Genomic DNA, 14522 nt, shown 5'->3' with positions numbered 1-14522 from the left:
AAAAGTTTCTGCACATCCAAGGAAACAGTCAGAAAAACTAAGAGGCAGCCCACGGAATGGGAGAAGATATTTGCAAATGACACTACAGATAAAGGACTGGTATCCAAGATCTACAAAGAACTTCTCAAACTCAATACACGAGAAACAAATAAACAAATCAAAAAATGGGCAGAAGATATGAACAGACACTTTTCCAATGAAGACATACAAATGGCTAACAGACACATGAAAAAATTATCAAAATCATTAGCCATCAAGGAAATTCAAATCAAAACCACACTGAGATACCACCTTATGCCAGTTAGAATGGCAAAAATAGACAAGGCAAGAAACAGCAATTGTTGGAGAGGATGTGGAGAAAGGGGATCCCTCCTACATTGTTGGTGGGAATGCAAGTTGGTACAGCCACTCTGGAAAACAGTGTGGAGGTCCCTTAAAAAGTTAAAAATTGAGCTACCCTATGATCCAGCCATTGCACTACTGGGTATTTACCCCAAAGATACAGACGTAGTGAAGAGAAGGGCCATATGCACCCCAATGTTCATAGCAGCAATGTCCACAATAGCTAAATTGTGGAAGGAGCCGAGATGCCCTTCAACAGATGACTGGATTAAGAAGTTGTGGTCCATATATACAATGGAATATTACTCAGCTATCAGAAAGAACGAGTTCTCAACATTTGCTACAACATGGACGGCACTGGAGGAGATAATGCTAAGTGAAATAAGTCAAGCAGAGAAAGACAATTATCATATGATTTCTCTCATCTATGGAACATAAGAACTAGGATGATCGGTAGGGGAAGAAAGGGATAAAGAAAGGGGGGGTAATCAGAAGGGGGAATGAAACATGAGAGACTATGGACTATGAGAAACAAACTGAGGACTTCAGAGGGGAGGGGGGTGGGGGAATGGGATAGACTGGTGATGGGTAGTAAGGAGGGCACGTATTGCATGGTGCACTGGGTGTTATACACAACTAATGAATCATCGAGCCTTACATCGGAAACCGGGGATGTACTGTATGGTGACTAACATAATATAATAAAAAATCATTAAAAAAAATAAAAAATAAATAAAAAAAAAAAGAACCAGCAGTCTGAAAAACACTGGGTGGCAGGGGCTCCTGTGTGGATCAGTCGTTTGGGTGTCTGACTCTTGATATCAGCTCAGGTCATGACCCCAGGGTTGTCGGATCAAGCCCTATGTCTGGCTCTGCACTCAGCACAGAGTCTACTTCAGATTCTCTCTCTTCTCTTCCTCAGCCACCCGTCCCAACTTGCGAGCTCTCTAAATAAATAAAGAAAGAAGTAAGTAAGTAAATAAATAAATAAAATCATAAAAAAAAAAAAAAAGAAAGCCACTGGTGGCAAATGGGAGGGAGAGTGATTTACTCATTACAGAGTGTGTCCTGGAGAGCTAGGGATCTCAGAAAGACTCCTCCAGGAACAAAGGGGTTTGTAGGCATCATTTCCCACCTCTGCCCCCCAGCATAAACACATAGCCACCTGTGGGAACCAGCACTTTGTCCACACTCCCTACCTAACTTGCTTGCACCAAGGCCCCCACCCCGTGCTTCAATGTATCTGCCCTTTCCAGTTCCACTTGCCTCAGCCCCAGAAGTGTGGAGCCCCTCCCACAGAAGATCAATACAAACCTCACCAATGCTGCATCTCCTGACCTGTGCCTTTTGCAGAGCCTTGGTCTTGGTGGTGGTGGGCGCTGCAGAAGACTGAGGCCTTGTTAAAAGTGAAAGACCTTCCCATGTGCCCTTTGCAGATCCACTTAGGCTGGCCAGTACCAATCGCAGCAGCTCCAGGTCTCAATTAGCAAGCAGACCAGAGCGTACCTTGTTTAAACATAGGCCACAGCTGCTGGGAAGCAAACACTACTCACAATAGGCAAAGAGAGCCACTGAAGCAAAAAGAGACTTACCTTACACACAGAAACAGACACAGACAGTTACAAAAAATGAGAAGACAGAGAAATATATCCAAGTGAAAGAATAGGACCAAACCACACCAAGAGACCTAACCAAAACAGACTTAAGTAATATGCCCGTTAGAGAGTTTAAAGAATGATCATAAAGATACTCATTGGACCGAAGAAAAGAATAGACGACATCAGTAAGACCCTTAACAAAGAGATAAAAAAGAATCAGATATAAAGACCACAATAAATGAAATTAAAAATACATTTGATGGAATAAGTAGCAGGCTAAATGAAACAGAGAAATAATGACCTGGAAGACAGAGTAATAGAAAGTAACCAAACTGAGCAAATGAAAGGAAAAAAATGATGAAAATTGAGAATAGTCTTAGGGAACTCCGTGACTCCATCAAGTCTGAAAACATTCACATTATAGGGAGCCCAGAGGAAGAAAAGAGAGAAAAGGGGGCAAAAAATTTATCTGAAGAAATGTGGCACCACAGAAAGACAACCAAATATATAATGTTATGAAAAATTATGACAACAAATTGGACAATGTAGAAGAAATGGATAAATTCCTAGAAACATAAAACTACCAAAACTGAAACAGGAAGAAATAGAAAATCTAAACAGACTCATTACTAGAAAGGAAATTGAGTCAGTACTCAAAAAGCTCACAACAAACAAAAGTCCAGGACCAGATAACTTCACAGGCAAATTCTACCAAACATATAAAGAAGTGTTAATAGTTAAATACTTTTCAAACTATTCCAAAAAATAGCAGAGGAAGGAAAATTTCCAAATTCATTCTATGAAGCTAGCATTACCTTGATACCAAAACCAGATAAAGACTCCACCAAACAAAGAAAACTACAGGCCAATATCTCTGATGAATATAGATGCAAAAATCGTCAACAAAATGCCAGCAAACTGAATCCAATGATACATTAAAAGAAGTCGTTCACCATGATCAAGTGGGATTTATTCCAGGGGTGCAAGGATGGTTCAGTATTCTCAAATCAATCAGTATGATACATCACATCTATAAGAGAAATTATAAAAACCATATGACATTTCAATAGATGCAGAAAAACCATTTAACAAAGTATAACCCATTCATAATAAAAACCCTCAACAAAGTAGGGATAGAGGGAACATACTTCAATATAACAAAGGCCTTATATGATAAGCCCACAACCAACATCATAGTCATGGGGAAAAACTGAAAGCATTTCCCCTAAGGTCAGGAACAAGACAAGGATGCCTACTCTCACCACTTTTATTCAACATAGTACTGGAAGTTCTAGCCACAGCAAACAGACAACAAAAAGAAATAAAAGGCATCCAGATTGGTAAGGAGGAAGTAAAACTTTCACTATTTGCAGATGACAGTATACTATATATAGAAAATGCTAAAGACTACATCAAAAAACGGGAACTGATAAATGAATTCATTAAAGTCTCAGGATGCAAAGTCAACATACAGAAATCTGTTGCATTTGTATATACTAGTAATAAAGTAGCAGAAAGAAAAATTAAGAAAGCAATCCCACATACAATTGCACCAAAAATAATAAAGTACCGGGGAATAAACTTAAGCAAAGAGATGAAAGACCTATACTCTGAAAACAATAAGACATTGATAAAAGAAACTGAAGATGACAAAAAGAAATGGAAAGGCAGTCCATGCTCATAGACTGGAAGAAAAAAAATAGTGTTAAAATGTCTATACTACCCAAAGCAATACACATTTAATGCAATCCCTATCAAAATACCAACAATACTTTCCAGGAACTAGAACAAACAATCTTAAAATCTGTATGGAACCACAAAGACCCCAAAGAGTCAAAGCAATTTTGTTTGAAAAAGAAAAGCAAACCTGGAAGCACTACAATTTCAGACTTTCAGTTACACTACAAAGCTGCAGTAATCAAAACAGTATGGTACTACCACAAATACAAACAGATCAGAACAGAACAGAAAACCTAGAAATAAACTCACAATTACATGGTCAATTATTCTTTAACAAAGCAGGAACAAATATCCAATGGGAAAAAGACAGTCTCTTCAACAAATGATGGTGGGAAAATTGGACAGCAACATCCAAAAGAATGAAACTGGACCACTTTCTTACACCACACACAAAAATAAATTCAAAATGGATGAAAGACTTAAATGTGAGACCTGAAACCATAAAAATCCTAGAAGAGAGCACAGGTAGTAATTTCTCTGACATCTGCCGTAGCAACATTTTTCTAGATATAGCTCCTGAAGCAAGGAAGATAAAAGCAAAAACAAACTATTGGGACTTCATCAAAATAAAATGCTTCTGCACAGTAAAGGAAACAAACAACGAAACCAAAAGACAACCCCCTGGATGGGAGAAGATATTTTCAAATGATATCTCTGATAAAGGGTTATTATCCAAAATATATAAAGAACTGACACACGTCAACATCCCAAAAACTAATAATCCAATTTTGAAATGGGCAGAAGACATTAGACATTTCTCCAAAGAATACATTCAGATGGCCAATGAACACATGAAAAGATGCTCAACTTCACTCATCATCACACCTGTCAGAAGGGCTAAAATCAAAAACACAAAAAAGTATAAGTTTTGTTGAGGATGTAGAGAAAAAGGAACCCTCTTGCACTGTTGGGGGAAATGCAAACTGGGAATGCCACTGTGGTAAACAGTATGGAGTTTCCTCAAAAAGCTAAAAATAGAACTACCCTACAATCCAGTAATCACACTATTGGGTATTTACCCCCCAAAAAATACAAAACACTAATTCAAAAGTATACATGCACCCCTATGTTTATTGCAGCATTATTTACAATAGCCAAGATATGAAAGCAACCCAAGTGTCCAATGATAGATGAATGGATAAAGAAGATGCCATATATATATATATATATATATATATATATATATATATGAATGAATTATGATATTTTATATATATATAATGGAATATAATTCAACCACAAAAAGAATGAAATCTTGCCATTTGCAACAACATGGATGGAGCTAGAGAGTATAATGCTAAGCAAAGTCAGTCAGTCAGAGAAGACAAATACCATATGATTTCACTTATACATGGAATTTAAGAAACAAAACTAATGAGTAAAGGGAAAAAAGAGAGAGAGACACAAACCAAGAAACAGACTCTTAGAAAATAAGCTGATGGTTCTAGAGGGGTGGTGGATAGGGGATGGGTGAAATGGGTGATGGGGATTAAGGAGGACATTTGTGATAAACACTGGGTGATGTATCAATGTGTTGAATCACTGTACTGCTCCCCTGAAATTAATGTAACACTGTATGTTAACTACATTGGAATTAAAATAAAACAATTTTTTAAAAAGATTTTCTATCTTTACTACTTGCATGCTTAAAATGATGACAAAGACAGTGATCTCCAAGTCCAAATGCTTAAAAAGACCAAGGTAACTGGACCTGAACCAAATAATACTGCATGTTACATGGAGAGGAGAAGCTAGACCAGTAACACATTCCTCAAAGAGCCCACATGGTTTGAAATCCTCCCTGGAGAATTTCTGGGGTCAGCAATCAGAATACTAACAGATTCTACACTTCACAGCTGCCAGCAGGAACATGCAAAACCCTGCAAGGCAGTGAGCCAAAGGTCAGCCCATAATATCCCCAGAGGAACAAACTTCTCACTTAGCAACTCACTCTGCCTCCATGACTCAGAGATGATGGTAGAGGGCTGGCGCGTGTGTGCGCTCACGTGTGTGTGTGTGTGTGTGTGTGTGTGTGTGTGTGTGTGTGTGTGTGTTTATACATGGGTCGGTCTTTAGTCCTTTGGACAAGTTTGTTTTTTTTAAATATTCATTAAATATTAGCTTGCTCCTTACTTCACTTCACGCATTTCACTTATACCCATCACACTAACTCTTAGCAGGATTTCAAAGTTAAGCCTTTGCTGGAGACCAAGGAAACAAGAAGTTTTTCCTTGTATCCCCAGAATATTCTTTGGTCTTGTGCTATTCTCATTATGGCCCCTCTTACAGTCATATTTTGTTTTATTTCCTTTTCATTCTTACTTTGTCTTGCATTGGCTGACTCCAGAGCCAGCCACAAAAATCACTATAGAAACAGATCCTTATGGATCCAAACGTACCCTGGTCAAAACTCAGTGTCTTTACTTTCCCAGCCTTCCCTGAACACCTCCGTTCAGTCGTTCAGAAGCTTTAATTAATATGTATAAAAGCCATAAGTCAGAAAAGGAGTCAAACATCTGGCTTCCAGAACCAGAACCATCTGGTTCCCCAGGCATCAGGAAAAGAGAAAATGGTTTTAAAAATGATCTTCCAGGGGTGCCTGGGTGGCTCTGTCCTTAAGTGTCTGCCTTTGGCTCAGGTCATGATCCCGGGGTCCTGGGATCGAGCCCCACATCAGCAGAGAAGCCTGCTTCTCCCTCTCCCACTCCCCCCCTTTTATTCCCTCTCTCGCCCTGTCTCTCTGTCAAATAAATAAATAAAATCTTGTAAAAAATGATTTTCCATTCCACATGAGCTTATTAATGGAGCTACATTAGTCTGTCCTTACTACTTGGAATATGGCAAGAAAGCAACATTCTTATAGAGATATTGGTATATGAGAAAAAAAATTCTATTCCTTCTACCCTCCTAGGTTCTGCAGCTAGGGCCTTATAAAATGAGAGTAACAAAAAAAAAAAAAAAACAGATAAAAAGAAAAAAACTAGTTTATTAATGCATGCAGCATATATAATGCAGGAGAAACCTCAATGAAGAGTAATTCAAAGAGGTGGTTAGATCTTGGGCCCACGTAGCATCTTAACAAAAATACAATAAATTTGTGCAGGAGAGACAGGACAAAGGAAAAGGAATTTAGGTTTCCAAGGGTAGCAAACAGCAGGAAGGTAAATCCACGTGGGAAACTAATGCGGTAGGCTTCATTTCTGCATCTGTTGATTCTCATCTGCCTCCACATCAAAATAATCCCCATGGCAAAGTAGCATATTTTGGAATGGAATATTTTAATCCCTTACCCTAGTATTATAGAAGAGACTTGTGATAAATAAAATGTGCATTCAGTCATATTTCCAGTGCTCATCAATATCTCCCCTTCTTGGACATACAGCAAGATTTTATTTTCTTGCCCTCTTGAAATTAGGCATGGCCATGTGACTTGCTCTGGCCAAATGAGAGGATCGTTTAAGTTCTGGTGCATGATTCTCCTTTCTCTCCTTCCTCTGTTCCTGCATACCCTGCAACTCCATGCTGAGATAATAGTGTCTTAGGATGGTAGAGCCTTCATCACCCTGGGCTCCTGCTTACCTCCTGCTGTTTTAAACACTGAGATATGGGGCTTATTTTTACAGCATAAACAACTTTCCCTGACTAATGTAAAAAGTAGACAGTCTGCTCTGAAAATCCAGGATTCTAAGACTTGGGAGAAGAATTCATTTTTTCAGTAGTTTTCTCTCTTCAAGTGTCCTCATGACATTCGAATTCTGCATATGTATCTCGGGTCATTTGAGATTAGTTTTATCACAATTAGGGCATTGGGAGGAACTGAAATAAGAAGGAACCAGATGAACAAACAATATTAGGATTCACTTTGACTTACTTGGTTTACTTACAATTACATTTCTGCCTGTTATCAGGTGTGACCCCACACATTGGAACTGCTTTCACTTTACATAAAGGAACCACCACTATTCTCAAAGCCTATACCTCTATCATCCTCCCTGTCCACTTGTTGGCAAACAGGGTGCTGATTTTAAGTCTTATCCGTTATCTCTATCCACTCTTCATCTGAAGACTGCTATGTGTGATAGAGCACAAAGGGCTTTTCACCTCTGTTATACTTTTTATAAAAACCCAGGAGTCCTGGCAAGTACCCAAGAGTGCTAAGGTCATGAAAAACAAAGAAAGACTAAGAAACTGTCACAAACCACAAGAGATTAGGGAGATGTGACAATGCAAAGCAATATGGTACCCTGAATTCGATCTTGGAACAATAATGTGTCAATATCACTTTCTTAGTTTTGGCAAATGTATTATAAGATATTAACAATGGAGGAAACTGGATGAGGGGTATACAAGAACTCTCTGTACTATCTTCACAAGTTTTCCATAAATCTAAAACTATTCAAAAACAGAATTTTTATTTTTTAAAAATGGACACCTGAAGACTACATTTACCATTTATGCATATCTATCCTTCCCCCACATCTTAAAAAAAGAAAAACATAACTACATTCCTATGTTTCTAAAAATAATGATTTCTCCTATGTTTAGAAATAAGGGGAAATAGTCATTAACTTTCCTCCTAGAAAGATAAGGAAAATATTCTTGCTTATCAGAGAATTTCCCACATGCAAAAAGAACATTTTTCAAAATTCATTGTTCTCGATCTTCCTTCTTCCCTATATGCTCATATCACCTAGGGCTGTTGCAAAATTAGTGTTTTGAAAAATGCCTCCAAAGAGAAGAAGGGCAGGGCTGATTGAGACCTAGGGAAGGATATTGTAGAAGGCAAGTCAGGTGGAAACTGGAATCAGTTGTGTAGGACATGGTATAAGTAAAAGGTAATAAGAGAAGAAGCCAGAGAGAGAAAATAGAAAGAGATAAGTTGAGGGGAATGGTGAGTTGATAGAAGCCATAATGCACATAACTTCAACTGTAAATTGTATAACTGAGACTGATTTTTGGTTTCTGAGCTGGCCAGGAGAGGCTAGATAAGACAGAGAGATACACGCCTACTTGACTATAGTGTCTATAAAACTCCTAAGTACCACAGGTGCATCCTAGGGGGCTACAAGGCAGGTCATGCCAAAGGAGAGTTCTGGAAGACATTATCTGTGGATTACGACTGCCTCTTGGTCATCCCCAATTATTACCTGTTACGGTCTTAATTATATATGCCCAAATTCATATGTTGAAGTCCCAACCCCCATTACCTCAGAAAGTGACTCTCTTTGGAGACAGGGTTTTTAAGGAGGTATTAGTTAACACAAGGCCATCAGGGTAGGCCCTAGTCCAATCCAACTGGTGTTTTTGTAAGAGAAGGAGATTAGGACATACAGAGGAATGACCATACGAAGAGGAATCAAGAGGAATGCGATTTATGCACCAAGGAGAGAGGTGTCAGGAGTTCAACCCTGTAGGCACCTTGATCTTGGACTTCTAGTCTCCAGAACTATGAGAAAATAAATTTCTGTTGTTTAAGCCATTCAGTGTGTAGTAATGAGAGCCCTAGCAAACTGGTACATGACGTGATGACTTCTCTACATTCCTAGTAACCAATCCCCACTTCTCCTCTCTGATGTTTATTTTTTTTTTAATATAAGATGCAATTAAAGTAATGGATAATAAATCTGCAAGTTACTATACAGATATTAGGTCCATAGTCTTAAGTTGGACGATTGTAAAAATGTTTTATTCCATCATTTCCCTTTATATCCTTGGAAATTATTGAAAATACTGTTAAAGTTACATATTTTTGTTTTTACATGTGTGTTTTACATGAAACGACTGCTCCTAACATAAAAACTATTGAGACAAGAACTTACAACCACTCTAAAACAGTGGATCTTGGCCTTTTGGGGTGTCATATCTCCCTCTGAAAATATGATAGGCCACCTTGCCAAATTTGCAAACACATATGTATACAACAACATGCACACACCCATCCACAGAAATTCAGGGAGTTCACAAATACCTTGTTGTTCATCCACATATGACCAAGGTCTGGGAGTCCCTTTGCAGTCAAATTCACAGCTCTTGTCCAAAGAAGTTAGTGAGAATCATATAATCCCATACAAGGGCACCCATCAACCTACCTGCCAGGCTAAATTTGCAGAGTAGAAGGAGCATCCACAGTGCCCGGGCCCACATTGTCTCCAAGTTAACGCAGGAAGGCTGAGGAGAGAACTGAAAGCATCATCAGTCAAAAGTTAGCTTCCTATCCCTTTTAAACAACTCTATTTCCAGTGACAAACAGATTCTGGGGATTTTAAGGAAGACTCCTTTATTGTTTAATTTTTTTCTCTTATATTATATTTTTGGCTATTATCACATAGATCCCTTCACAATAACTTCATCATCCCCAGTCAACTTTTAATTTGTCCGTAATTCATTCCATCATGTAACATGAAAATTACACCAGCCACCAAGAAATAAAGAACCATGAGTTGTTTAGATCTGAGACCATCATTTGATCTCTGCCTCAGGCCCTAAGCACTGCAGCCAAATGGAACGACTCCTAATTTCCCAAAAGTGCCATGGTATTTCACATCCCCATGGTTTGTTCATGTGGTTCCTTCTGCCTACAATACCCTTTTCCCCTCATTCATGGAAAATTAATCCAACCTTCCAGACTTATCTCAAGGTTAACCTTCTCTCTCTCCTGCCTGAACCCCAAGATGGAGTTGTGCCCCAAACCCCCTTCATGCCACTTACTCTTAGCATGTATCACACGGAATGATGTTTAGCAATTTACCTGTTGGCTTCTCTACATAGAATTTCTGAATAGTGAAGCTCCTCTTATTCCTCTTTGAAGCCTAAGTAAGTACGTACTGGTACATGATAGACATATAATACTGTTAATGGAATTAATTAGAACAAAAAGGCTGCTAACCCTTTACCTCATCCCACAGAGAGATGGTGGGATAATCTAAAGATAAAGCAAATGTAAAAGCAATAACTCATTTCTGGGGAAAAAAAAAAGATTCCACATTTCAATAGGAAAAAAGAAAGAGTTCTCAGCAAAATAAATTGAGAAAAATTCACATGCATCATTTCCGGAGAAAACCACCAGGATAACATTTTCGCATATACAAACCAATTGAAATATCTTACAAGCTGAAAATGCCTATGGCAATAAAGCAGAATGAGAACTTGGGTCTGTAATGGTAAACATGCCATCAGGAAACAGTAGGAGACTGGTTACATAACAGCAATAGTAACCACCTGCTACTCAACAGCAGTAGCTACTCTCTCAGAAAATAACCATTTTGATTTAAATGAGTACAACATAAAGGGAAATTTTTAAATTTTTTAATGAGAAATAAGTGTTCTTCAAAATTAATTATAACACTAATAGTATTTGTTGGTGCCTAATTATTCAGAACATTGTCTTAATTTTCTCCATTTCTTAGCTAGAAGACACACCTTTATACTAATCCAAAAAGCATTCTGGAAAGGAAGGGAGGTCCAACCATGAAAACCCTATAAAAGCTATGAAGCTCAAATTCTCAATAAATGAGTAATTATGGATGTGAAAACTAAAATTGTTATCCTGACATGTGGTTTTCTTTTTAAATCTTATCAATATTAACTGTTGAATAAAACATTTTAAAATGAATGGTAATTACTGCTTGCCTCCTTTAAAATGAAAATACTCATCTGTTATTTGTGAATTTTAAAAAATCCTTCTCAAAAAAAATCAGTAGTATTAAATCATACTCAGAGACAAAACTAGAAAATTGCAGTAGCTGAAGAGGGGCATTCTAGAAGTTGACGCTGCCTAAGTTTTCTAGCCTTGGCACCCCCTTGAATCAGCTGGTGACCTCACGTATTCTCTTATTCATTCAACAGTGTCCCAGCCACATATTAGGTGCTTGGAATAAAAGATGATCCTGTCCCCAGCTTTGCTGTAGTTCAGTGGTTTTTAACAAGGAGAAGGGAGTCAGAAGATGGAGAGGATGCCAAAGTGAGCTACTGTTCCTGATGGCTCCATATCATATCCCCCCAAATGGGTTTGAGGAACAAAAAGGGTTGAGAACCATGGATTTTCTTGCAGAGACAGAAGCATGGGTACTCATAGCAAGTATCACATGTTAAGTGCTGTAATTATAAGAGTGCAACAAGAGCACAAAGCATCTAAGGAGAGAAATGAGCCAATGACTATGGAAAACCAACAAGTGCTGTTAAATAATGATGCCCTTCATTCTTTTTTTTTTTTTAAAGATTTTACTTATTTGATACAGAGAGAGAGAGAGGGAGAGAGCAAGCACAAGCAGGGGTAATGGCAGGCAGGGGAGAAGCAGGCTCCCCGCTGAGCCAGGAGCCCTATGTGGGGCTCGATCTCAGGACCCTGGGATCACAACCCAAGCCAAAGGCAGCCACTTAACTAACTGAGCCACTCAGGTGCCCCGCCCTCATTCTACCACTTGCCTGTCCTCTAGTGCCTTTTCCACGTCCCCTCATACACTTAAGAACCACCACAAAGTGATTGCTTGTGGATAGTAAACAGGAACAAACCTGAGATGTCTCCGAAGAACTTAGAAATAAGTTCAATTGGGAGTTTAACTAGCAAAATCAGTATACAAAGGTCATCCTAGTTATCTGTGGGAGTAAACCAGTGGATGAATATGCAGTTGAAGAGCTTGAGTTCACTCAAAACCCCAGCCAAGGAAATCTGGGTATAATCCAGGTGAATCTGGAAAATCATTATCATCACTGAGTTGCAGGAAACTGCTCGACTAATTGTACCTTAAGTGGAAGGAGACTTTGAGGACACAAAGGACAGGTCCCCTCACACTTTAAAATATTGATGGTTAAAAAAGCAAGAAGTTGGCAGAGTTTATCCAGTACTATCTCCTGGAGGAGATGATGAAATTTCCTGGTACTGGAGTGATACACTCCAAAACAAGACAATGCATCAGACCTAACCACATTCTTGATGAAAGAAAACTCAAAACCAAAAATCTCCACCATGGCTGTGATTCCGTGAAGCCTTCTTTGATGATTAATTTAGGGGAGGAGACCCTGAACAAGGGACATGAGTCATTAGAAAGACTACCCTGGGGGCACCTTGGGTGGCTCAGTCAGTTGAGCAACTGACTCTTAGTTTCGACTCTGGTAATGATCTCAGGGTTGTGAGAGGGAGCCCTGAGTCAGGCCCCATGCTCAGCAGGGAATCTTCTTGAGGATACTCTCCCTCTGCTCCTCAGCCCACTCGTGCTCACCTGAGTTCTCTCTCTCTCTCTCTTTCTAAAATAAATCTTTAAAAAAAGAAAAGAATCCTCCCCACTCCCTTTGAGCACAGTAAATGTGTCACCTGTTCTCAGGAAAGCAGTCATATCCTTAGTGCCTCTTGTGATGAGACAATTAGAATTCAAGGTTTAAAATCTGGGAGAACCCTGAAGGAATTTTGCGGCCATTCCTCCTTTGTTAATGAAGCAACTTTTACACAGATGGACCTTATATTAGTGCATTCTCTGATGGCACTGTAAAGATCTGGAATATGAAGGCTACAGAATGTTCAAATACTTTTAAATCCCTTTGCAGCACTGCAGGGACAGATACCATGGTCAACAGTGTGATCCTGCTTCCTAAAAACCCAGAGCACTTTGTGGTGTGCAACAGATGAAATACAGTGGTCACAATGACCATGCAGGACCAGATGGCCAGAAGCTTCAGTTCTGGTAAGACAGGTGGTGGTGATTTTGTTTGCGGCGCCCTCTCTCCCTGCAGTGAATGGATCTACTGCGTAGGGGAGGACTTTGTGCTCTACCGTGTCAGCACAGTCACTGGCAAACTGCAGAGAACATGGACAGACGAGAAAGGTGATTGGTATTACACATTCCCCTCATCAGAACCCGACTGCTACAGTGAGGATGGACTGCTAAAGCTCTGGAGACCCTAATTCCACTTTTCTTTTACAACTTGCTTGAGAGCATGTATTTAAGTGAAGACATATTCATGTACTGCTTTTTTTTTTAAGGCTACCTTTTCTCAACAATTATCTGAATTTAGGCACAAGAAAACTTTTGTGAAAATTCATGTTAAAAAAAAAAAAAAACCCTATCAGTCTCTTGAAGTCTTATATGAGGTAACTCGTTCTCCCTAAATCTGAGCAAGACTCTGGGCCCTAGGAAATTCACAAAGATTCTGCCACCCTCTGGAGGAACTCAGATCATTCCCTGCATGCCCCAGGTCATCAGCCCTAACTTCTAAATGCAGCAGCTTTGAACAACTCTCTTCAATGAAAGGTTACTTCCTAGAAATATAGAGTTTCTCATTAGTGGGACCTCATTTGAATACAGCATTTAATGGAGACCCAGAATTCTCAAATGACACTATGAATATTCCACACTGGACTAAAGGAATCTTAGAATATATAGCGATGCCACTTAAGTAACCTGTGGTATCTTAACTTTAAAGGAGTAAACCCAGTAGTAGCTACTGTTACGAGAAGAAGGACTGAAAACAAATCCAAGCAATTACTGCTGGCTACGCTCAGTGCCTGGAGACAAGACAAGAAGCAGGAAACAAAGGAGGAGATGCTTCCTCCGCCAGTTTCTGCTAAAAATGTTAGCACATTAAATTATCCCTGCGTTCCTGCATCTTGTCTCATATGACCAAAGCAAAAGAAATAGTGTGGGTGTTCTACTCTATAGCAGTCCCCCATTACACTCCCCCACACACACACCCCCAACACACACAAGCTGTCCTTTAGCAGTTCAACAACTCCCAGTCAAGATTGCATCCTGGATGCAAAGCATCATCTGAATACACTTGTACAAAAATGTACCACTATGTGATTTTTCCCAGGGCTGGTCCTACTTTCAATCATTCATTCATTTATTC

The 14522-nt window shown here is 39.1% G+C and overlaps 1 protein-coding gene across 1 annotated transcript in view; it reads right to left on the bottom strand.

Annotated features, from left to right (window-relative positions):
* The window catches only part of IL31RA (interleukin 31 receptor A), a 49408-nt gene extending 39571 nt beyond the window's left edge, over window positions 1-9837 (bottom strand). The window contains exon 1 of the mRNA XM_026498949.4: window positions 9770-9837. Coding sequence (XP_026354734.4) covers window positions 9770-9824 — 55 coding nt within the window. The 5' untranslated portion in view covers window positions 9825-9837. The remainder of the gene's footprint in view (window positions 1-9769) is intronic.
* Between the last annotated feature and the right edge of the window lie 4685 nt (window positions 9838-14522).

This window comes from Ursus arctos, unplaced genomic scaffold, assembly GCF_023065955.2.
Source record: "Ursus arctos isolate Adak ecotype North America unplaced genomic scaffold, UrsArc2.0 scaffold_5, whole genome shotgun sequence".
Taxonomy (NCBI): Eukaryota; Metazoa; Chordata; class Mammalia; order Carnivora; family Ursidae; genus Ursus; species Ursus arctos.
The sequence above is the reverse complement of the archived record's forward strand: the minus strand, read 5'-3'. Positions and strand labels throughout refer to the sequence as shown.